The following is a 25,166-nucleotide window of genomic DNA, read 5'->3' as shown; positions in this document are numbered from 1 at the left end:
GCTTCTCCACGTATGATCCTATTCCACCCTCTCTCCATTCCTGGATCAGAGCTATTTGGTACTCATAACTCCAGGTACAGTTGGTTTATTTTGTTTCCTGTTTTATAGCTGATTAGCTGAGCACGTGCTACTTATAGCCACCATTTGGAATAACTTTATTCTCCTCAAAATAAAAGCTGTAACAAACCTTGACAGCATATTAAAAAGGGGAGACATTACTTTGCCAACAAAGGTCCATATAATCAAAGATATGGTTTTTCCAGTAGTCATCTACAGATATGAGAGTTGGACCATAAAGAAGGCTGAGCACCAAAGAATTAATGCTTTGGAACTGTGGTGTTGGAGAAGACTCTTGAGAGTCCCTTGGACTGCAACGAGATTTAACCAGTCCATCCTAAAGGAAATCAGTCTTGAATATTCATTGGAAGGACTGATGCTGAAGCTGAAGCTCCAATACTTTGGCCACCTGATGGAAAAAGCTGACTCATTAGAGAGGACCCTGATGCTGGGAAAGACTGAAGGCAGGAGGAAAAAGGGACGACAGAGGATGAAATGGTTGGATGGCATCACTGACTCAATGGATCTGAGTTTGAGCAACTCTGGGAAACGGTGAAGGACAGGGAAGCCTGGTGGGCTGCAGTCCATGGGGTCACAAAGAGTTGGACATGACTGAACGACTGTAACAACCTCAAAATTCCTTCAGTAGGTGCTATGATTAGCCTCAGTGTTTACAGATGAGAGCTGGTGCTTCAGAACAGTAAAGTAACTTGCCTAAGGTCACACAGCTAGTAGATGGTAAAGCTGATGAATGGTGACCTCAGCAATTCTGGCTCAGTGTCTGCCCTCTTAGCCACATCTGCCACATCAAAGCCTCCTGAACTGGCTTCAAATTGCTTCCTTCTACTTTTCTCACTCCTAAAGGTGATACCATTGTTAAAAATACAAACGATCACATTTACTTGGAAAGGAAAAGATTACTTCCTTCTTATTATTCCCTATGTTACTTTTCCCCTCAATTGATCACTTAGTCAAGCAAACAATCACCAGTAATAACTAGAACTACTGTAACGGCACCAGTGTGGTGGTATAGGAACCAGCAGGCCCATCAGAAGTCTCCTGTGATGTAGAAGGGTCTGAACTCTGAGGTAGGTTGCCTGGATTTGGTAGATCATATCCAGGTAGTTAACTGGTTTGGGACTCAATACTGCATCTTTGGGATTCCCTGATGGCTCAGATGGTAAAGAGTCTGCCTGCAATATAGGAGACCCAGGTTTGATTGCTGGGTCAGAAAGATACCCTGGGAAAGGGAATGGCTATCCACTCCAGTATTCTTGCCTGGAGAATCCATGGACAGAGGAGCCTGATGGGCTACAGTCCATGGGGTCACAAAGGTGATACCACTGATACTACAAACAGTAGAGTTTACTTTAAAGAAAAAGATTACTCTCCTCTTGTTATTCCCTATGTTACTTTCTCCAGCTGAGCAACGAATAGTTTTGCCCCATCTATAAACGTAACTACTTTAGAAGAGTATCTTGTCTAGATGAGTCATGGTGCATATAGAGTACTTAGAATAAAGCTTCGCACATAGTAAATATGTTGTAAATGTTTCCTGTTGTTAATATTATTATTAATAATAATAATGTGGCTTCAGTTTATTAATAACAGTAATCACAGGGTATAAGTTGTCCTTCTTTCTTCATTGAACTATCAGGGAAATAGCCCTGAAGGACAGGTCTGGCAATGTCAGGGCTGTAGAAACCTCTGACAAGAAGTTAAGAAGTTGCAAAGTTGAGCAAGGGCCAATTCCTGACAACGTTTTAAATTCTACAATACCAACCTCTCCACTGAGTGGATAAGCTAGGAGGGTCCACCTTGCAGGCTCTGCGCTCCCTGGGCAGAGTTATGGGCTTATTATTATATGAACCTTAATGGCAGGCATTGGGCCTTTTTTCATTTCTTCCCAGTTTTTTTTCTCTATGATAGAACAGGGCTGGCTATCCTTTCTTACCCTCCATATTTGCTTCCCTTTGAGTGTGTTCTGTTGAAGTCCAAGTTCCTATAAGTTAAGGTGGTCTCAGCACAGTGGAGACTGGGCTCTTGTAAACAGCAGTAATTGCTGGTGGAGATGCAGGCTTCTGGAAGAGGGTGAGGACAGTTGCAAGTCATGGCTCCTCCCTCTGATGTCTAACTTGGCATTGCTGTCTTCAACCTCAATGTTTTCTCTGTCCCACCTCTACCGCCCCCCAACTAAACCCATTTCCAGGGAGCCTTTCATTACTCAACCGATCCCACCTCATCGCCTTTGTTAAATTTTTTCCAGTTAGTGGACTTTCTCTGAACTCACATTTTAGAATAGTCAGCAATCTCAGCAAAATTTTGCAAACTTTGGCCCAGTGTTTTCTTTTATTATTTCCACCCCAAATCTCCAACCTAAACCACCACCACTCACTTTTTCCAATCCATCTTGGATCCCCACACCCTCCCATGTCATGCAGCCAACTCCCCAGATTATTTGAGATTCATGAAGTCTGCAGGGGCCATGGGTCACACGATGGTTTATCACCCTCTTACTCTTTTTTCCACTCAATAAATACTTAAGCTCCTGCTTAGTGCTGGTCACACTCTAGGTGCTTAGGATAAAGGAGTGAACAAGACAGGATCCCAGCTCATTCCTCCTGTACTTGCCATGCACATGTGCGTGTGTGTGCGTGTGTGTGCGTGCCTGTGCGTGTGTGCGTGCACTAAGTTGCTTCAGTTGTGTCCAACTCTGCAACCCTATGGACTGTAGCCTGCCAGGCTCCTCTGTCCATGGGATTCTCCAGGCAAGAATACTGGAGTGGGTTGCCATTTCCTCATTCAGGAGATGTTCCCGACCCAGGGATCAAACCCGTGTCTCTTATGCCTCCTGCACTGGCAGGCAGGTTTTTTACCACTGGCACCAACTGGGAAAGCCTGTACCTGCCATGAGGAGGGACCAAATTAATCAAATAATCATCACTCGAGCAATGTGAAATTACAGTTTGGAGTGTTACAAAGGGAAAGTGCAATGCTAATATATTATAGGGGGATTTATGGGGGTGGGGGTCAAGGAAAGCATTTCTGAAGATGTGAAGTTGATATCTCAAGCAAGAGTAGGAGTTAGAAAGCAGAGATGAGAGGGAAGTGCGTTCCAGGCTGAGGAAATGGTCTGTCCCAGTGGGAATGTGTTTGTGGGGGTGTGGGTCTCATGATCTAGTTTGTGTTTTGGAAAGACCCTCTGACTCCAAACAGCTTACTGAAAGGGGTCTTCCTTCATGGGGGTGCATGTAGGCCAGCTGGGAGGCTGTACAGCAGTTCAGATCAGAGATGACAGGTTTTGATCGAGGGTGAGAGGAATGGCAGGCTTGTCAGATCTTTAGGAGAGGAAATAGACAAGCTTCGTTATCGGGCTGGGTGGGAGACGAGGGGCAGGGAGGCTGCTCGCTGTCCACGTCTTGCTTAGTGTATTCCATCCCGCCCTCTCTTTCCTCCACAGGACCTCATCTCTCTCCTGCCCCTCCCTTCATTGTCTTGCATAAGCCCACACAACAGCCGTATAGTAGGTGTCGGTGTCAGTTACTTTATGTGTTGGTGCCTATACGCATGATCTTGCAACTCCTTCCTCATGCTCTCAGAGTTGAGAGTTCTCTCTAAAACTAACCTGTTCATCTCCGCTCTGCACCCATCCTTCCCTATATTCCTGGGACCTTGCTGCCAGGATTGTTACTTCTCAACAACCCAAGGTTTCTTAACCTTTCGTGTGTCACGACCCCTTTGGCAGTCTGGTAAAGTCCATGGAACTCTTCTCAGAAGGATGCTTTCAAATGCAGAAAATAGTATGCCTGATAAGAAACAATTCTATATTGGAATAAAACTATATAATAAATTTCGTTAGTATAGTGCTGTGTGTTTCTTTTTTAAAGAGCACTTTTAAAGAGATTTTAAAATTTTATTTATTTTTGGCTGCGCTGGGTCTCTGTTGCTACGTGCGAGCTTTCTCTAGTTGCGGTGAATGGGGGCAACTCTCTAGTTGTCTTGCACGGCCTTCTCATTGCGGTGGCTTCTCTTGTTGTGGAGCACAGGCTCCAGGATGCACAGGCTCAGTAGTTGTGGGTCATGGACTTAGTTGCTCCCTGGCATGTGGGATATTCCCAGACCAGGGATCAAACCCATGTACCCTGGATTGGCAGATGGATTCTTAACCACTGAACCACCAGTCAAGTCCCTATATGATTCTTTATAAAGCATTAAAGACATGATTCTTCAATGGTGGGTGCAATAACTACCATGCTTTCAAAGGAGTGATGAGCATAAATGAGATTTTGAAATACCTGCAATAATACCTCCCTGAGCTTCTGGGAACCCACCTTGTCTGGATCCTCTGGGTGCTTTGTTCTCACTTTGTCTTCTCTGCTGGCTCCTCTCTCTTCCCTGGTGCTGTGGGAGTTCCAGGGGCCCTTCCATCCTGTCTTCTGTCAAAGAGCCCATCTGTTCTTGGTTTCAGGCTCACCCCCAAGTGGCTGCTGTCACACCAGCCCTCACCTGTGTGCAGGATCTCTTCTTGCCCTGGTGCCTAGCAGCAGACACTTCCACCATCACCTTATGTTTAAAGTGAACAAAAGACAGCTTCTCCTACACTCCTCAGAAGCCCAGTCCTCTTCCCAGCCTCCCTTATTTCTTTCCTCTTGCCTCTCTCCTTTCCATCTTCCAAGCTAGAAGCCTTGAGGTTATGCTGGAATCTTCCTCCACCTTCAGCCTCCAGAATGAGCTGGCTACTCCTCCTTGCCCTGTACTTCTTTGATTGTTCCCTTTCTCTCCGTTTCCTCTGCCATCAGCCTCTCCAGCCATGGTTTACTTCCCCGTGGGCATTTCTCCTCTTCCCCACCCTCATTGCTCACAATCCATCATGCGTACCATTGCCAGCACAGTCTTGCTGAAACACTGCTTTCATCAACTAAATATCTCTGGCTGGCTTTCGAGCCCCCTCCCTGTCAACTCCCACCCATAAAAAATAGTTACAAAGCAAATGTGTAAAATAATTGTTTCCATGTATATCTAAGATAAACCAAGGACCCCACTTCTTCCTGTGGCACCAGCACTTCTCTGAGAAAGACTCCCAGCCCAAGGAGATGGGTGGAGCTGGAGGACCTGTGAGAGTCTGGCTCCCTAAAGCCAAGTCAGCCTCCCTGTGGATGCTGGAGATGTTCTCAGTGCTATGGCTGAAGAAAAAGACCCACGATCACTTCTGTCTGAACTTGCAGTGCCCTCCTCCCACCCCTAGCTGGACTTCCCACCTGGCTGGAGAGGCGCGCCATCTGGAAGGGCTGTAATGACATTGTGTTATCAGGTCCTGAAGTTGGTCTCCTCTCCTGGGTACACAGTGTGCCAAGCCTTCCCCCTCCTCCTGAGGAGGCTTTGGGAGAAGAAAAGACTGGATCAGTTCAACCAACACAGATGACTGATGAGAAAAGGATAAGAGACGCATCCTGCTGAGATGACACAATCATGACACCAGGGCTCTTCATCTCGAGAAGTTGGCGGCAGGGGGGTGGTGAGGTTAGGAGACGGGATGAGGGCGGGGGGAGAGCTCCAGGCTCCATCGCATCAGAGACGGTGGGATGCCTAGCTGGACTGCTCACGGCTCGACCACAGATGCACCCCATTTTCTTGCATCCTGAGAAACGTGCTTCGGACTCACCTATGTTGTTCTGGGCCAGGTTGTGACCCATCTGCCTAAGTTCTTTCTTATACACAAGGAGAAAAGGAAGAGCAGAGAAGCAGAAGGAAAGCAACCCAGGAGAAGTCAGCTTGTTTTCATTTCATCTGGCTGACTACACTTGAAAATGACCAAGAGTACCTTTTATAGGTGTCTCCAATGTGTATTTGTAAAGAGAACTAAGCCATCTGATGTTGAAACTTTCAGCACTTTTTACTTCCGGTCACCTTCCTGTCCCTCATGAGACTGTAACTTGGGGCTGAGAAATAAGGATTCTGGAACCCCCTGCTGACCCCTGCTCCCTCTCTGCTCCTGTCAGAGGAGTTGACAAGCCAGGCAGTTAATAAGCTTCGACAAGGCTCCTTACCTCCCTCTGTACTTATCTTGCTCACCTCTGCGTTCAGCCAACAAGGCGGGCAGCACTTAAGGTAATTGAGGCCACATAAATGAGAAGGCTTTTTAACATAAAGCCTCTGCTGACATTGGAGGCATGGAAACACACTCTTGTGGGAACAAGAGCGAGGTGAATTACAGCAGAAACGGCTCCGTCATCCCTGTCAGGGTTCATAAAATTGCCTGGTAGTTTATTATTTGATTTACTGTGTCCACCCTGTTTTAAAGTATCTGTGTGGCTTCTCATAAAGAATAAACCAAAATCAGATTAAAATGAAGGGAAGGGTCCACATCTCCTGAAAGCTGGTTTGCAGTTGTGCAGAGGAGCTGATCAACAGGAGAAGGGCGTGAGCTGTATTTGTTCAGAATTGCAAGTGGTCGGTCTGGCCAGTCTCGGACAGGTTCGCTTGATGAATCAGCTTTGTAATTCCCGCTCTGTTTTTAGGGGAGTGCAGCAGTGGAATCTGTGATGAAGCCTCGTGCATCAATGGTGGCACCTGCACGGCGAGCAAAGCCGATTCCTACATTTGCCTCTGTCCCCTGGGCTTTCGAGGTCGACACTGTGAAGATGGTGAGAAAGATGCAAATTGATGGCGGTTTCTGTCTGCCTCGTTAATTCACGTTGGTGTAATTTTTCATCAATGCATATTTAGCAAGGTTCCACATATTTTAATGGGATTAACGTTGCTTTGTTGAGCAGGATGGGAGAATCTTTTTTTCGAACCTGGTGGAAGTGTCTTCAGATGTCAAAGTGGCAAACTGGCCGAAAGACAAGTTCATTTTATGATGTTTCTGGGCTGATGCTTTGGTGAGCTCCTCTTGGCCCTCAGATAACTCTGAAAAGCTTATATTTGCGTGGTTTGTGTCAGAGTTTGAAGCATTCACAGCTCAGGCTCCTTAGAATATCTCACAGTTTGGAGAGCCATACACAGAAACATTAACTCCATGATGTTTCTTTTTCTTTGTACTGTTCTGCTCAGTTGTTCTATCTCTCAACACTGTATTGATTATTAATATATACATATATATCTATACATACATGCAAACACACATGCACACACAAGTACACACAATAATAATGGAAATTTTAAAAAAGATATTGCAAAAAATCAAGCAGGGATGAAGAAGTTTTATCTTTTCTACCAATGATTCAGATTTGGCCCTAAGACACTATCATCCTAGAGAAAAGGTTTTTTTAACACTGTATAATATCAAATCTCTTGTCACCTCGAAGAGGGTGTTGTGAGTCAGAGTAAGGAAGAGCTGTTCTATTCCATCTTCGTATTTCTGAGCCTCACATACTAAAGGTTGGTCCTAGCTCACATCGCTGCAGGTCAGTGGGAGAGGGGTGGCTCTGGTCATTCAGGGATGCCTTCTAGTGGCCCTGCTAGGATCTTAGAATCCTCTACTGATTCCCACATCCAGCCAGCAGGTGAGAAAGAGCAAGTGGAGGATGGAAGGAAGCTATAGGGGCCAGACCTGGAATGCCGTGTACTATTCCCAAACACATTCCACTGGCCAGAGTTCAGCTACACCACCCACTTCTCTTCGGAGCAGCTGGGAAATATCCTTGAGTTCTATACCCAGAAGGAAAAGAAGATGGCTAGTTCCAGCACAAAGGGGTTTCTGACCCACACACTTGCTTTTTCAGCTTTCACCTTGACCATTCCTCAGTTCAGAGAGTCTCTGAGGTCCTACGCTGCAACCCCCTGGCCTCTGGAGCCCCGGCATTACCTTTCCTTCATGGAATTTGAGATCACATTTCGGCCGGATTCGGAAGATGGTGTGCTCCTGTACAGCTATGACACGGGCAGCAAAGACTTCCTGTCCATCAACATGGCAGGGGGCCACGTGGAGTTCCGCTTTGACTGTGGCTCTGGGACTGGTGTTCTCAGGTAAGGGCTGAGACTGTCAGGGGCTCTCCTCCCCTCAGTAGCCACTTGGAAGAAAGGTTTGTCTTCAACCAGTTGGCTCTCTTCCTGTCTTCTGTATACAGTTGTCTTTTCTGAAAACTGTCCTGATTAATACAGATGATGTGCTTCCTAGAGATCATGCTCACCTGGTGGCAAGGTTTCCTTTTCTCAAATAACTGCCTAGCAGGTAGCGAATCTCTGCTTCAAACTATGGAAAATGGGCTGGCCTCAGATGGGGGTAAACTGTCTTCCTCTCCACCTGAGATCATGCAACACAATCAGCAGAGCCTTCATAAACTGTCAATCAGCCCCTTGCTCAGAGCATCACTTGGTGAGCACTTGGCAAATACATAACAACTAGTTGAAAAAGTAGGGATTTACCAGGTGGAGCTAGTGCTAAAGAACCTGCCTGCCAACGCACAAGACTTAAGAGACACAGGTTTGATCCCTGGGTCAGGAAGGTCCCCTGGAGAAGGAAATGACAACCCACTGCAGTATTCTTGCCTGGGAAATCCCATGGACAGAGGAGCCTGTCAGGCTACAGTCCATGGGGTTGCAGAGAGCAGACAAGACTGAAGTGACGTAGCATGCATGCAGTAGAAATGTAATGAACAGAAATGTCCTCGGTGGCCTCACATTTTTTTCTTTTTCTCTTTGGCCATTGGAAATGGGGTGTATCACAGCCACATTCACTTAGAAACGTTAAATCATTATTCATCTGCCCTGTTTCCCACAAATGTTCTATTGGCAGAAGCTTACCAGGTCATTTCCAAGTCATTTCCATTAGATTAAGAGGGTTTCAAAGGGACACCAACTTCCTCACCAGCCTTGAGTGAACACACTGGCATTATTATGCATGCGAATAAATACATAACTGTCACCTAATCATGGTGTGACATGATGTCACCTTAAATATCACTGATCGATTATCAGTAACTTTCCTCTTGCATTATTTCTTTGATGGCAACTAGTTATTTAGCACGGCTCTTACCATTCTTCATATAAAGAAGCCGACAGAGAATCACCAGTGATTGCAAGGACCCTTCCCTGACCAGTGTGCTCAAAAAGGCTGTGAGATGACTGATTTCAGTGGCGTGGAGTAACTGAGTGCTTCTAAACGGCTTGCTCGTGTCTGTGGACTTGGTTCTGGGTTATCAAAACTTTCCCTCTGACCTAGTTTGTACTGTTCGTCAACTCAGCAGATCGATTGTTCTCATAGAATGTGGCAGGATCTCTGTGAATCCCTCAGAGCCTGCAGTTGGAGGTGCAGGTGTTTTTCTTATTTGTTTATGTTTCCCTCTTCTGACTGTGTTCCTCCCATGGGAGTTTTTACCTTCCAGCTGGAGGCCTGCTGATCTAATGCACATACGCTTCTTGTTCCTACATTTCAAGAATTCTCCTCTTTTGAAACTCACTAGGGTGCTTTGTTCAACAGTGCCCTGCAGCAAGAAATTGGTTAGTCTTTGTTGTTGTTTTAAAGGAAATGGCGGCTGTATTCAATCACAATTCATATTGCTAGACTGTCATCTCTAGAAAGAGTTCTTTGTGAGATGTTACAGTCATGAAGTGAAAGTGAGTCACTTAGTTGTGCCTGACTCTTTGCAACCCTAGAATTCTCTAGGCCAGAATACTAGAGTGAGTAGCCTTTTTTCTTCTCCAGGGGATCTTCCCAATCCAGGGATTGAACCCAGGTCTCCCACATTGCAGGCGGATTCTTTACCAGCTGAGCCACAAGGGAAGCCACGCATTGTCCTTAACTGCTGATCATTTTTCCTGGCTGATGGAAAGTGCTTACTGCCTTAGGTTTCAACAGTTCTTTAAAAGTACAGTTCATTCTTGTCCTTAAGGTTGAATTCCTACACATCAGTAACACCTCCCACCTTGGGGAATGGACAAATATTTTTGTGTCTCTGGTTATGCAAGAACATCCTGTGTCTCAAGACAACTTTGGTGGGTATATAATTGATTCAATTTACATATGATTATGCAAAACAGCCTAAACAACTCACTTAGAACAATTTGTCAAGTCAAGAAAGGAAGAAGACACCTTGAATATCACCTTGTACTTTCAAATGCCTTCTTCCTGGATAAGGAATGACTGGAAGGGGCTGGAGAGGGTCGTGGCTCATCAGCCGTCCTCCTGAACAAATTGCCTCCTGCCCCCTGCACATCTGCAGTAGCAGCTTCAGCTGCGGAGTCACAGACATGTGGAACCTTAGAAATCCAGAATTTCTCTCTTTCTTAATTCGGTGCCTATTTTTGATAAGAGGTATTTAAATTTTTTTTTAAGCATAAGTTATTCCTTCCCTGCTTGTCAGGAAAGGTGCCTGGGAAAAAAAATCTTTAGCATTAGTTATGATGAAAAAGAGGCAAGAACTCAGAGTAACCATCATCTGCTCCCCTGGGCCAGCCCTCTGCAATGTAACTGACAACACCGATCACGGTTAATGTTTCAGACGGCCCTTTGGAAAATGTTTATTTTAAAAACCATTTCCAAGACTTCCTGCTTCATTAAGACAATTCAGTGAAAGCCTGAGCTACAGGAAGCTGTGGAGTTGGCCACATCATTTTAACTTTAGGCAGAGGATAAGGTGGTCTAATTTATGATGAACTTGATTCAAAAATCGAGACAATTGAAATGAGCTCATGATGGCAGCGATCAATATCCCTGTGCAGAGGGAGGCAGCGTATTGACAGGGAATGACCTCTACAGGACAAGAACAGGCTCAGATGCTGTTAGTTATTATGGAGATGGGCTGCTGAATGAGATCTTTATTGCATATTGATTGAGCCAAGGTGATTAAATTCTAATTGCTAAGGACAAATGGCAAAAGCATTTGCCAGAGCGAAAAATCAAGTGAGGGGGTGGAGACCTTTCAGTAATTGTGCCCATTGGTATTCCTGGTGGGTTTCTAAAGATGATCCAGGACCACAGAATAATTGGGAGGTTCAGAGAAGGCCAGGAACTTATATACATCTTTAGAAACACAAATGCAATAATTATACTCCTTTTACACACCTTGCTGTAAAATGTAACATGTAAAAATCTTACCAATATCATTTAAACTTTAAGTGCTTCCATCTTGAATTAATAATTGAATTTTTAAAGTACTTTTAATTTTTTTCACAATATCAGACAACGTGGAATCTGCCTCCCAAATATTTTATTATGAAACACTTCAAACATATAGCAAAGTTGAAAGAACTGTGCAATAAACCTTCGACCCACCACCTACTGTTTACAGTTAGCATTCTGCTGTAGTTCTTTATCATGTGTCTATTCATTCTTATATTCCCCCATCCATCCATCTTATTTTTTATGCATTTCAAAGAATGCTACAGACATCATTACATCAAGGAATCTGCTTTACATCGTAGCCTATATAGTTCTCTCTTCTTCAAAGATTTCATGCAACTCTGATCATATTTTACCCCCTCATCTTGAAAACCAGACGAATCCTACCCCCATTTCATACTTGTGATAAGGAATAAGTAAAATGATAAGTGAGATACTTCTCCCATGAAGGAGTCCAGTAAACGGAGCTAGCCCTGCTGTGTTTAACAAGGAGGAATGAGGTTCTTCTCTTTGCTGGATAGGACGAGGTGCTGAAGGTTGGCACACTTCATCAGAGCCAGATTGGTGGACATTATCTGCAACGCCAGTGATGCTGACACATGTTCAGTTTCCTTCCTTCGACAGGAGTGAAGAGCCCCTCACCCTGGGCCACTGGCACGAGCTGCGTGTGTCCCGCACGGCAAAGAACGGCATCTTGCAGGTGGATAAGCAGAAGGCGGTGGAGGGGATGGCAGAGGTGAGAAGGACATCCCCTCCTGATGACGTGTGTGAGCGGGGTTCCTCTTTCCTTCCTGTCCTGGAGACGAAAGCACCAGCACAGTGGTTAATCACATGGACTCTGGTGCCAGTTTACCTGGGTTAGCACCCGAGCTTCCCACTGGACGAGTTCCTTAGCTTTGCAGTTCCTCAGCCGGGAATGGGATTGATAATAGTACAGGCCTTCGTAGGGGAGGGAGCTAATACAGGTGTCACTCACAGAACTGCCCACCCGCTCCACGCCTCCCTGCCGACGCATAGCTTTGTTCACATTGCTATATAAGGTAGATCAGAACACAACTCCAAGGCAGGGCCAGTGAGGGGGGTGGGGGTGTGATCACACATCTGATAAGAACAAAGACTCTGAAACCAGACACCTAGGCTTCAAAATCTAGCTCCATTCCTTATCAGTGACGGGAGCTCAGACTAGTCTGATCACTTGATCTCCCAAGATGGTGTTTTTGCATCTAAAAAAATAGGGTAATCGTGATAATAATAGCACTGCATTATAAGGTTGTGAGAATTAGAATAACTGTATTTCTCAAATACCACAGAACCCGGCATATGATCAGTGTTGTGTAGCTTTACTTATTATTATTGCTAATAGTGTACTCAGTTCAGTTCAGTCATTCAGTCATGTCCAACTCTGCGACCCCGTGTACTGCAGTACACCAGGCTTTCCTGTCCACCACCAACTCCTGGAGCCTGCTCAAACTCATGTCCATCGAGTCTGTGATGCCATCCAACCATCTCATCCTCTGTCATCGCCTTCTCCTCCTGTTTTAAATTACAATCTACTAGCATTCTGTACACACATGAAATTTACAGACCCCTAAAAACAGCAGGGACCTCAGATTTGCCAGGATTTTAATTACAACAGTCTTCATTGTGTGCATCACAGATTTAAAGAAGGTATTGATGAATGTGACTGTTCTGATAAGAAAAGAATTGATAGGAAAAGAAAGAAAGGGAAAGAAAAGGGACTCTTGGTGGGGAAGGAGATCCTGGTTGAGGAGGGGAGTAAAAAGGCAACTTATCAGGAAGGCAGCTTCAGGGACAGCAGTGGTGGAAGGTCCTGTGAGAATCAAGGGCCTCCTTAGAAGTCAGAAAATCCCAACCTGGGCTCTGCTTCAAGAGGCAAGTACCCTAGAAAATGTCCCATATATATTTTAGGAAGGAAGGAAAGATGGAAAGAAGGAAGAAAGAGAAAGTAGGGTAGGTAGGAAGGAAGATGTATAAAGGAAAATGGATTTTAAAGCAGGAATGGGAGTCACTTTCATATAGTCCAGAAAACAGCTGATTTTAGTCCTGGACAGAATTAGAAGCTCACAGGTGTAGATCTGACTGTGTGTTGACTTAATAATATAAATTCACAAAAGCACTGTATCACTCTAGGCCTTAGTTACCAACATCTGTACAACAGTAACAAAAACAGGATGGGCGTGTTTGTAAATAGTAGGGTTAAGGCCTTTGATTATAAATAAGGATCTATTTGGGACACAGTATTTACCCTTGAGATCCTGTAGTGAAGAGACAGCACAAGGGTAGAAACCACACACCTCGGGTTCTGTTACTGCCACACCGGGACTGGTAGAACCAGCGTCCTCTTTATCGGCTTTTTGAATGGATGGAGCTGCCCACCTGGAAAGCAGTGTAAGCAGGTAGGAGGGAAGGCGTGGCTGTTCTGTGTGCATCTGAGGGTGGTTTTTGGGAGGCCTCCCTGAGACGAGAGTGGGGAGACCCATGCTTGATCTCGGTGAGTTAAACCTTAATCGGAGATCAGGGGTCTCTGCCTCACAGCTGTTATACCCTGTTCAAAGGCCTGGTGAACGAGGATTGTGGTCTTAGAGTTTAGAGAAGGAGGGGAACAGGGGTTACAGGATACACTGGAGGCTAAGCCAGCCCCTAAGTGTCCAAACCACACCCGACATCACGTTGCTCAACTGGCTGCGCTAAGAAACACCCGCAGCCCAGGATGAGTCAAGCTGTGCAAACTCAAAGGGGCAGTGCTCCCAGGGCTTCAGAGAACCCCATCAGGGGGTTTACTCAGGTTTTCCAGCCACTCTCAGCTTAACGGAAGTGGTGAATCCAGGCACTGAGCGCCTCACTTTGGTGAGTCTGTTTGCTTCCCTCCTGTGGTCCCGCTGCAGCCCCGCCTTATGTCCACTTCAGGTGGTGGTGGCAGAGGTGTTGGGAGGGGGGCTGGGGCCAGGGGGAGGACTTTGATGAGGAGCCAAAAGAGACTTCTGTCACCCCACAAGACCTCACCCAGTTTGCCTGACACAACCAAGAAACTCCCAAGTTTTTTCAAAACAGCCTGCTTCTCTGAAATCCCTTTGACCTTGCAGCCCTCCTTTTCCTCCTAGTATTTTATTTTAAAGACATGATGACGATGGGTCTCCGTGGGTGTGTCCTGACAGCTCCTGCCTGGTTCCCTAATGCACAAGGATTCCTGACATTGCCTCTGATGATTCCCCACATCCCCATTAGTTAAATAAGAACCCTCAAAGCTGCCTGAAGGTTATTGACAGAAGGCAGTTCAGTCTGGCTACTACGAGACCTCTTTGCTGTTACCTGGCTGGACTCAGCCACTCTGAGCGCTCCCCTAGATGAAGCATCCTCCTCTCTGCTCCCGTCTCCTCTTCTCCACCCTGACTGGACCCCAAATCCATTCTCCTCTCTCTGGCCAATGATAGTCCTAAAACACTGATTTCTCTCTCTCTTGCTGAAAACTCATTGTTCTTTTGGTGACGTGTAAATTTCTATCCATGTGTGATGTGGTCCCTCCTTGCTTTTGCCCTGTACCTAACATGCCCTCCAACCTCTGACTCCAGCCAGTTTCTGAGACTCGTTTTGACTCTTCCTGCTTCACCTCCCACTCCTTAATTCTGAAGCAGAGTATGAGATGCCCTATCCCCGCCAGGTGCCGCCATAGTCACCTGGGCAGTCCTCACAGGGCTTATCTTACCTGCCCGTTTACTTGTCTGTGTTGCCCCACAGTGTAAGCCCCTGGAGGGCAGGGACCTGGGCTTTCTTATTTACTGTGGTTTGTGCACCACTTAGTACCTGGGACATGGTAGGTACCTAATAGTATTTGGTAAATAATTGAATCCTGCTACACTTCGTATTTCTTTTGACCATAAATCAAAGAAAACAATAACTTATGTTACCCCAAATGTGTTCATTCCCAGAGGTCTCAAATTTACATGTTATCTTAGGGCATTTTAACATTTTGCTTAAGATGTTTGAAGGAGTTTAGACATTAAATCTCACACACAGGTTGTTATCTAGCCCAGCCATTGGGTTTAGGCTGTTGAAATGACCAGAAGCAAGAGAAGCCTTTGGGGATTGACAGTGGGGGTCTCTAAGAATCTGGAAGGAATTTCTCTGCTCTTTGTATATGATAACAAGGAATGCTTCCTACTCGAATGCTTTCCCTTTCTCTTGGCCTAAGCGAATTCTGTCTTTACCGTTAGTGAATCTATCAATAAGCGCTATACTGGAATTTGAATCATGTATCCAAATCTAGGCAAAGTGCTAAACCAGTGGGATGTCAGTTGCCAGGAGAGGCTCAGGCACACGTGTGGCCCAAATAGCAGCAGTTTATAATGAGGGGTTATTTCTTATTCACATTACATGTCCATCAAGAGTCAGCTGCAGCCTTAATCTGAGACCCAGGCTGAAGGAATAACAGTGATCCCCAACGTTTTTGGCACCAGGATCCACTTTCATGGAAGACAATTTTTCCACGGAAGAGGGATGGGAGGGTAGGGTTGGTTTCAAGATTATTCAAGCACATTACATTTATTGTGCACTTTATTTCTATTATTATTACATCAGCTCCATCTCAGATCATCAGGCATTAGATCCTGGAAGTTGGGGACCTCTGGAAATAGGGGTAGAGGAACAGGGCATAGGGAACCACTCCTGGCTCTGAAAGACTCTGCCCAGAAATGATTCATTTCTCACCTGCTCATGTTTTGTTGACCAAAGCAAGTTACACGGCCCCACTTGAGACTGACAGGTTACAGGTAACCTTCCTGCAGGGAGAGAGTGATACCGATGATGTAGTGGTCTATCATATTCGCTTGCATTTTCTAGAGGATGAATCTCAGAAATGTCCAGAAATTTACAAAAAATCAAAAAGGTGATAAGCAGTAATGAAAAACAGGACAAAGGTCAGGCCAATATGTATAAAAATTGTCATGATGAGTCTTGAGATTGCCTCAGCCATTTCTTCCCTAACAGGGAACCAGAGGCACAGTTGGTTATACCGTGTTTTGTTTTTAATCTGTTGGCAGGGAGGCTTCACCCAGATTAAGTGCAACTCGGACATTTTCATTGGTGGGGTCCCCAATTATGATGATGTGAAGAAGAACTCGGGCATCCTCAAGCCATTCAGTGGGAGCATCCAGAAGGTACAGGCTACCCTTCCTCATGTGCATGGTGTGACTTTGACTACTGACAATGGAATTGAGAACTGTGATCAGTGTAAACGGCTATACCCAAAAAAGAAACCTTGAGGAAGTTTTAACATTTTTAAAATTATATTTTTTAATTCTCAAAGCATACCTTTCCAACCCTGCTTTCTTATAGCACCTGCTCCCAGCTGTGCCCAGCGGACATCTCGTGAATGCAACTCAATGAAGATGAATTTTTACAATAAATCTACTTAGAATATCCTAGTATTGTTGAGGGGGCAATTGTACCAGGTCACTTCAGACACTTGTGAAAAAGGGAAGGAAATGGATGGAGTCTCATAGTGACTCCTGCTTCTCTTTGGGGTCACTTGGCTTTTTGCTCAAGGCAAGACCCAATTGTTTTTGCTGCCTCCACTTCCATCCCCACCACCTTGTTTTAATGGTTGTTCATCAATCATGTAACCAAACTCTTAAGACCACAGATTAGAGTCCTGCCATGGAAGGTTCGAGAAAAAAAAATCCACTCAGCTAGTGAGAGACAGGACACTGTCCCCATTCATACTGTCACATGTTCCTTCTCTCGGGGCTGCCCGTGATCTCTCCAGTCATGAGATTATGTTCTGTCTACAACAGACATGTAAGTTGACCCACCAACCCAGAGTTGCAGGACCACTAAAAATGGGGAAGAAAGGATTTGAAGAAAAACACATCAGGTTCCTGGATGTCAGCCAAGTCCTATTTCTCTTGGCAACCAGTGAAGGAATGGGGGCCACCAATCCCTGAGGGGAATCTGAGGCAAAGTACGGGAGGCACTAAGGAGGTGGAGGGGCAGAGAGAGGAGGTCCTCTCAGGATTTGCTCAGTTGGGCTCTGAGAAGGGCCCCAGGGACTCTGTCCTTCTCTGTATCCCAGTGTGGGGCCCAGAAAAGGGGCCCAGTCAATATTTCCTCACCCTGCTGTGCTTCCCTTTGCTGCTGAACTGTGAGGTCAGTGACACCTCAGTTCAGACCGTTGTCCCCGCCGTGAGTGGGACTGGCCATGTGAAATCATGGGTTTGAAATTCTAACTTGGGAAGTAAGCTGAGCTGCTGAGAGGCTTCATCTTCCTTCTGAACATGTCAGGCTTTGCTCTCTTCACACAACACATACAAGCCTTTCCTCCTTACTTCCTGGAAAAGCCCCCTCCCCTCCCAGTGACCCAGTCAGTAAGAGAAAGTGAAAGTGTTAGTCGCTCAATTGTGTCCCGACTCTTTGTGACCTCATGGACTGTAGCCTGCCAGGCTCCTCTGTCCATGGGATTCTCCAGGCAAGAATAGTGGAGTGGGTAGCCATTCCCTTCTTCAGGGGATCTTCCAACCCAGGGATCAAAGCCAGGTCTCCCACCTTGCAGGCAGATTCTTTACTGTCTGAGCCACCGTGGAAGCCCCAACCCAGTCATGGCACTTGCCTTGTTCAATTTCTCATGACTCGGGTTTACAGTCGTCACTCACAGCAAGAAAGGGGGACAGTGTGGAAAGATTCCGGCTCTTCTCTGGTAGATTCTGAGTGGCATGCCTGGAGGAAGGTTTTCTCCCAGCTTTCCTGACTCTCCAAAAACTAGACAAACCTGTGGAAACATGGATGAGTGGCCAGAAGTACCCTTGCTAACCTCTTAGGATCCCCTGCATGCTGGAGGTTACCCTAGGAAAAGCTCTTTCTGTCTGAGTTCTGCAAAGCCTGAAGAACCCCGAAACACCCACAGCTCAGGGCCAATGCACACTTTGTTTATTTGGAGTCGGGGAGCCCAGTGACCTCTCTCTATAATTCATCAGTTTCACTAAAGCCCCATTGCAGGGAAAAGGGGTGAGAGCAAAGAGCTGTCTGTCCTGGTAAATATGCACAGCAGAGCTAAGAATGTGACCTGAGTTTCACTCCGGGGAAGAGGATGTGGTGAGGTGGGGATTCCGGAGTGCTGGGGAAGAAGGAAGCAGGAGGGAGGGGGGCAGTTGGAGAGACTGTGTTGATGGAGCTGGAGGAGGCTTCAGAGAATACCAGCCAGGAAGACACAGCAGTACATTTCCACCACCTCCAGACTCTATCACCGCCCCCCGCCCCACCTTGGATTCCTGCCTCTGTGACATTTTGTGTTGTATTCTTCCTTACTCTGCTTTTTAGCCGCATGTCTCAGCCTTGGCTGCATCTTGGAATCACCTGGAGTGTTTCTTTAAACTTACCAGTGACTCAGTTTCACCCACAGAAATTCTGGTTTGGTTGATCTGGGTGGGGCTTGGGCATGAGTATATTTCTTAACCCCCTCACCTCCCATGATTCCGCTATACAGCATTAGAAACCCAGTTTTGTAGTAACTGGTTCTTCTTTATGATCGCTCCGAGTGGCCAGGTTGTCCAGAACCAGAGGAAGCTGCTTGTTTACTCTTGTACCTGATGCAGATTCTCCCAAGCACCAAATGCAGTCACTTCCATTCCTGCGTCATTCACAGAACTCTGAAAGCAGTAACCAGACTTTCTCTTTTTATTTTTAAAGCTCCCCCCGACCCCAAGCGTAGTTCAGGTTGGTGTGCTGAGGGAAGCTGTAGAAGACTCCAGAGCTGGTTTCTGAATCCCTGAATTTCTTTATGTTTTCTTTCCTAAGATCATCCTGAATGACCGGACCATCCACGTGAAGCATGACTTCACGTGGGGCGTGAACGTGGAGAATGCAGCCCACCCCTGCGTGGAGTCCCCCTGTGCCCATGGGGGCAGCTGCCGACCCAGGAAGGAGGGCTATGAGTGTGACTGCCCCTTGGGCTTCGAGGGGCTGCACTGCCAGAAAGGTACACTGTGTGTGTGTGTGTGTGTGTGTGTGTGTGTGTGTGTGCGCGCGTGCATGCACGTGTGCTGGGGAACTGCTTCCTGGAGCAGAGAGAATGGACACGCTGTTTGGGAGACTGCCACTCTTAAAGGACGAGTTGATTACCCTGAGACAGCCACACTGTTTATTTTTATTAATGATGTCAACAGCATATTAGATGATTCTTTACCAGCTGAGGCACCAGGGAAACCCAGATGATTAATTATATGTATATATAAATGACTTTAACTATTTAATAAGAATTAAAATGCTGAAATACTTCTGTAAAGAGTAAGTAAATAGCTCCCCATCACAGCTACTATGGCTTCTTCTCTGAGAATTGCCCCATGGTCTAGAATCAAAGGGTTAATTCATAATATTGGGGGCGGGAGTGGTTTCCAGGACCCCTGATCTGAGCCTCTCCCAGAGCCTATCCTGACAGGTGAATGCCTGGGCTTTATAGACTGATAAATATTTTGACAAAATATTTTTGACTCCTACCTATGAATGCTACAAAGGGAACTCTTGCCAAATATGGCACAATATGACTTGCACATTAGTTGCTACAAGCTAGAATATGAACAACCTTCTGCAGACTGCTGTTTTCCATGTTGTATATGTTTCCTCAGTACCTCAGTTTCTTCATCTGTAAAATGAGAATAATACAGTGATATTGTTTAACTCAGAGAATGGTAGTGTAGATTACATAAGGCAATGTGTATTCTTTAAAAGAAGAATGAGGCAGTACTCATATTTCTCAGAAGAATACCTAGTAAGTAACAATAGCACCCATTATCCATTATCTGATGCTGAAGCTGCAATACTTAAGCCACCTGATTCGAAGAGCCAACTCACTGGAAAAGACCCTGATGCTGGGGAAGACTGAGGGCAGGAAGAGAAGGCGGTGACAGAGGGTGAGACAGTTGGATGGCATCACCAACTCCATGGACATGAGTTTGAGCAAGCCCTGGGAGATGGTGAAGGACAGGGAAGCCTGGCATGCTGCAATCCATGGGGCCACAAAGAGTTGGACATGACTGAGCAACTGAACAACAACAAGAAGCCATTATTATTCTTGGTGAGAAAAACAACACCCACCAGCAGGTGCTGTGAGCACTTAACGTTCAACTTGCCCTTGTCTGAAAGCAGAGCAGATCCAGATCGCAGGTCCTGCTGGACTGTTTTCCACATCTGCTCGAGGGAGGCCGAGGCCAGGGTGGGGTCTAGAAGAGGCCCATGTCGTGGAGCTGCGTCATGGTGAGCCAGATGGACCTTCTGTTTAGAATGTCAGGGAGGCCTCACCTCTCCAGGAACTGATTAAAAAAGGCAGACAGGCCTGGAGGCAAGACGGCAGCAGTCCTGAGTGAAGCACTGCTCTCTCTCTCTTTCCTTTTTTTTTTCCAGGTTTTTACTTGTTCTTTGAAGTAGGGCTTAGAGGACAACTGTAGACTACAGGTAGATATTTCAGTATATGGAGTGCCAGGAGAAGTTGTTTTGCAGCAGCATTGGAAAATATGAAAGATGCCAATTAGCCAGTTGGAAGATTAAGTAGTATTATATTGAAATGAATTTTGAAACCCTCATGGCAAATCATATGAAATAAGTTTACAAATGTAGCTCACTCTAGTGATGAACCCCTAAAGAAGAGAAACTGAGCCATTTGTGAATGATCCTGATTATAAAGCTAACAAGGAAATCACTGTTTAGCTAATAGCAGGTACTTGGAGAGATTTAGCTCAAGAGTGGCCTGTTCATTCAGAAAATTGGATCCTGGTTTCACACATCAGCGTTTGAATCTCCTAAGTCTCCAATTTTACCACAGGCAAATGCAAGGTTGCTCTTGCCTTAGATGCTAACACTAAGGGTCAATATATAAAGTCCAGGATGAAATGAACATTTAGCTTCTGGAATTAAATAGAAAGAAAAGATAATTGGTATCTTGGTAACCCTTGTTTCCTGTTACAGAACATTATCCATATAGATGTAAAGAGCTTTGCAACTATAGGTTCAGGTTCAATGAGAAATATACCTCTCCAAAATGAAAGTCAGATCGCTGATGAGGGCCTGGGCCTTCTGGCAAGATCCAAGAGATTGGGCAGTGGCAGTGTGGCGGTGGTCTAGGTGGCATTTAGACCCCTTTTTTCTGCAACATCCTAGGCTGCAACCAAGACTAAAACTCAGAGCATCAGCTGCTTTCACATTGTATCAGCATTTCCTTGTGCTTTGAAATAGGGCATTTCTGGCAAAAGGGCAATTGTTGCCAGTCCTAGGAAGATTCATACATAGGAGGCATGGCCTGTATCATGTAATTTCTTCTCCTGCTATATGGCTTGGGAGGATTAACGGAACTGTGGGTACAGGTTAGGGCTGTTAAGGACAAGTTTTCAGGCCCCAGCAGGCACATAGAGGTACACAGTTACCATACAGACTGCTGTGATTGTTCAGTAAGCTTGGATAAGTGTCAGAAAGAAAGGAAAGAGAGCTGGCAAACTATACTGTTCCACAGAGAAGCAAAAGAACAGTCTAAAAGTTGGGATATATTCTTAGCGGGAAAGACAAAGACTGGTTAGGAGCCATCCTTGGTTATCAAAGAGAATCCCACCTGATCCAATAAGATGCTTCTTACCCTTATATATTTACAAGCTTTCCCCTCCATGATGAACAGATCATGCTTCAAAAGCACAAACGTGTTCCCTAGTGTCTCCCACAGATGTTAAACCACCCTTTTGCAGTGTGCAGCATGTCGGAGAAACCCCCAACACTAGGCCTCACTCAGTCCATACCAAGGGGCACCTTCTCCAGCAGGAAGTTCGTTCTGGGGATGTTCAGTGAGTCTGGTTCTCTCTACCTTCCTCCGTGAGGAGTTCCACTGGGGCCCTACTTGGGAGACTAGACACTTGTTCTCAATTCTTGGTGGTACGGGAGGGCTAGGGCTGGGGGGATTCCGGGCTCTCAGACCATCAGACCATTAAGAGGGTCTTGGGAGCCCTGTCCCACCCTTTGTCTCTGTGACATCAGAGGCTGGAGCAGAGTCTGAGCCCAGATGGTGGTGGGCACCAGGCTGCCACGGAGCTGCAGGAAAGTGAGCCTCTGTGTCCCCAGCTGGGGCTAGAGAAGCCGGAAGGCACAACTTCAGATACCAGCAGAAACCATAATGCGCGGTGGTCCCCTCACCTTCCATCTGGAGCTCTCACCCTCGTGTGCCTTGTACCACAAACCCCAGCACCCCATGCTGCAGCCCAGTCCTGAGGTCCCTTTCTCATCTCACCAGAGGGGTGTCAGAAAGCCAGTACTCCCCATCCTTAGAGATTTCTTTCTTCTTTCTCTCTACTCTCATCCAAATTAGCCCATTTTGTGTCCCAGGCCATTAAGAGCTCTTGTATCTAAGTTACTAACAAGGGAAAGCAGAGTTTCACAAAGCACAGGTGAAAATTTAAGTTCTAAAGAATACTGATGGCTGTTTTGTGCTCACACAGAGAGACAGACAACATAACATTCACATGCACAGAATGGGACGGGGGTTCTGTGGTCTAATAAAGTGAGTCGCTCTGTCATGTCTGACTCTTTGGGACTCTATGGACTGTAGCCTGCCAGGCTCCTCTGTCCATGGAATTCTCCAGGCCAGAATACTGGAGTGGGTTGCCACTCCCTTCTCCAGGGGATCTCCCCAATCTGGGGATCAAACCCAGGTCTCCTGCACTGTAGGCAGATTCTTTACCATCTGAGCCTCAAATAAGACTGTGTAATCCTGGGTAAACCATCGCTTCTTCTGAGGGTCTTCTCAGAGCCTTGGATATGTTCTGAGTGTCTAAGACAAGGGTGTAGGATGCAGCTGGTTCCTCCAGGGTTTCCCCCAGCCCATGGCAGACAGGTCACTTGGGAAAGGACTGAGCTCTGATGGTACCCCCTTCCCTTCCCTTCCCAGATTACTGAGAAGTTCTGACTCAGACGGTGCAGGACCCTTCAGGCCACTAGATGGGAGTGTTTCTCTGCAGCAGCTGAAGTTCCACTCACTACCAACACCAAAAGCCACTGGCTTAGGTCACACATTTGTCAGGGATGCACAGTCCTCAAAGATGGGAACCTGCCTGACTCATAATGATTGACCACATTCTAGGCACTTCACAGTGTATTTAGCAAATTCATATCAAATTGCTGAGTCTGACTGGGGGATGGGGGGAAGTCCCAGAGCATTAAAAAAAAAAAAAGTAGCTTCATTAAATATGAGCTGTAATTTAAGAATACTCAGTATGAAAAAACACAAATTCATAAAACATATAAGTTGTGCATACTATAGCGAATTTCTTTTCTTGGGATGGTGTATCCTTAACCAATGGAAAATTTGGAGGCATTCAGCCTGGATGTTGATTTTTCAGATAGTTGAAGGCTGGTAGTGTAGAAAATGATTTTTTAGCTATTACTTACTTTGTGGCTGCAGAGTCAGCTTCATGGGACCAAGACTGCTGCTCCAAGCAGAGCTGTCCAGCAAGGGAGAGTGCTGCCTGTGGATGAGAGAGCTGCCCACCCTGGAAGTTGAGTCCAGTTCCCTAGGACTGGATTGCCATTGCTCAGGAGGTTGTGGGGAGGAGTCCTGGCTGCTGGAAAAGCTAGGTTACAACCCCAGGTCCTTCCTTCACTGGTCCTGGGACTGCGTGAAGGAGCCAGCAAGTTTTCTTCCACTCTTCATAGTCCATTGGGAATTTCAAGTCCCTGAAGTGGAAAATTTGCCTGGCTTGCAGGCTGGCTATTCATTTTGTCACCAGATGTCTCCAGCTTTTAGGTCTAAATGTCAGGAAGCACCAAAAACTGTCTTTGAGTAGTGCCTTTGCCACAGGAAAAAAAAAAAAGTGTAGAAGAAACTAGATATAAAGGGTTAGGATAAAATATACTTGTGCTTACAATATTTAAACAAACTGCAAAAAGGCTAGAAAGAACTAGGTGGTTACTTCTAACTGTAATGTTTTAGGATGGAATTAATATTTATCCACATATACTGATGACACGGTATATTTTCACCATGTTTGTGTTCAGTGGTATCATTTCTAGAGTGTTCCCCTGCTCTTTATTAATCACAAGGTCTGAACCTTGTAAAGGGGGTGGGGTGGGAATTAGGGTGATATTTTCCACTGTGGAGAGAAAAGAGGCAGCTGGCTGGCTTATCATTCCTTTCTCACATGTAGCCTGGAGCCAAGAAAAGGTAGTGGTCATTGACAAGGTAAGCAACTCTCCAGGAAGTGTTTCTCCAGGTTTAGGTTAAGTGGGCATTGTCAGTTCAAGGTCAGGGGAGCCCCAGAGGTGTTCTTCCTGGTCCACCACCACCTGAACCCCAGTTACTAAGCTGAGATCTGCGCAGGTGTGTTGGGTGATCTGGTGCTAACCATGCTGAGAGAAAAGATTTCCAGCGGTTTCTCACGAGGGGAATGAGTGGATTCACGTTCCCTCAGAGGAATGTGAGTTCCTACAGGGCTTCCCAGGGGCTGTGCAAGGCCACTTTCCAGCGATCTGCAGCCACAGCAATTGGGATTTTACAGTGACTGTGAGATTCTGACCTGCTCTGTTCTGTTTCATGCTGGCATCTGGCAGAGTGTGGGAACTACTGCCTCAACAGTAAGTACAGTGAGTCCTCCGAGAAGCTGGGACGGCCCCTGGGCTGGTGCCAGGGCAGGCTCTGGCCAGGCTGTGGGCACAGTGCCGGCCAGCCACCTTCAGAGGGTAACGGGGGACACACCTCTCAGAGGGGTTGCAGCCTCCCACCGAGATCGCCAGCCCTGGGAACACACTTGTCTCCCGGCTGGGTCTTGGGAAGCCCTGAGCTAGGGAGGCTTAGTCAGCAGCTGGACGGGGCTCACACACACAGCCCTTTGAGAGTCCAGGTGCAGAGCACGTCCTGATCATTTCCAGGGGTGCAGGGGAATGATGAATGTTGGCCACAGACCCACGTCCATGACCAATAACAGCAGGGACGGGCCCTGCTTGGGGCTGAGCCAAACCCAGCAGGGACTCCAGAGTGACTGGGAGGGACGGCTTCTCCTCCTGTCTGGCA

General features: G+C 46.2%; 1 protein-coding gene across 1 annotated transcript in view; it reads left to right on the top strand.

Annotated features, from left to right (window-relative positions):
- The window catches only part of EGFLAM (EGF like, fibronectin type III and laminin G domains), a 187,378-nt gene that overhangs the window by 142,678 nt on the left and 19,534 nt on the right, over nt 1-25,166 (top strand). Inside the window, exons 14-18 of the mRNA XM_052659149.1 lie at nt 6,576-6,701; nt 7,782-8,025; nt 11,744-11,855; nt 16,177-16,293; nt 18,926-19,106. Of these exons, the coding sequence (XP_052515109.1) occupies nt 6,576-6,701; nt 7,782-8,025; nt 11,744-11,855; nt 16,177-16,293; nt 18,926-19,106 (780 nt within the window). The remainder of the gene's footprint in view (nt 1-6,575; nt 6,702-7,781; nt 8,026-11,743; nt 11,856-16,176; nt 16,294-18,925; nt 19,107-25,166) is intronic.

The sequence above is a fragment of the Budorcas taxicolor genome, chromosome 20, assembly GCF_023091745.1.
Source record: "Budorcas taxicolor isolate Tak-1 chromosome 20, Takin1.1, whole genome shotgun sequence".
NCBI classification, from domain to species: Eukaryota; Metazoa; Chordata; class Mammalia; order Artiodactyla; family Bovidae; genus Budorcas; species Budorcas taxicolor.
This window is presented reverse-complemented; position numbering and strand designations above follow the sequence as displayed.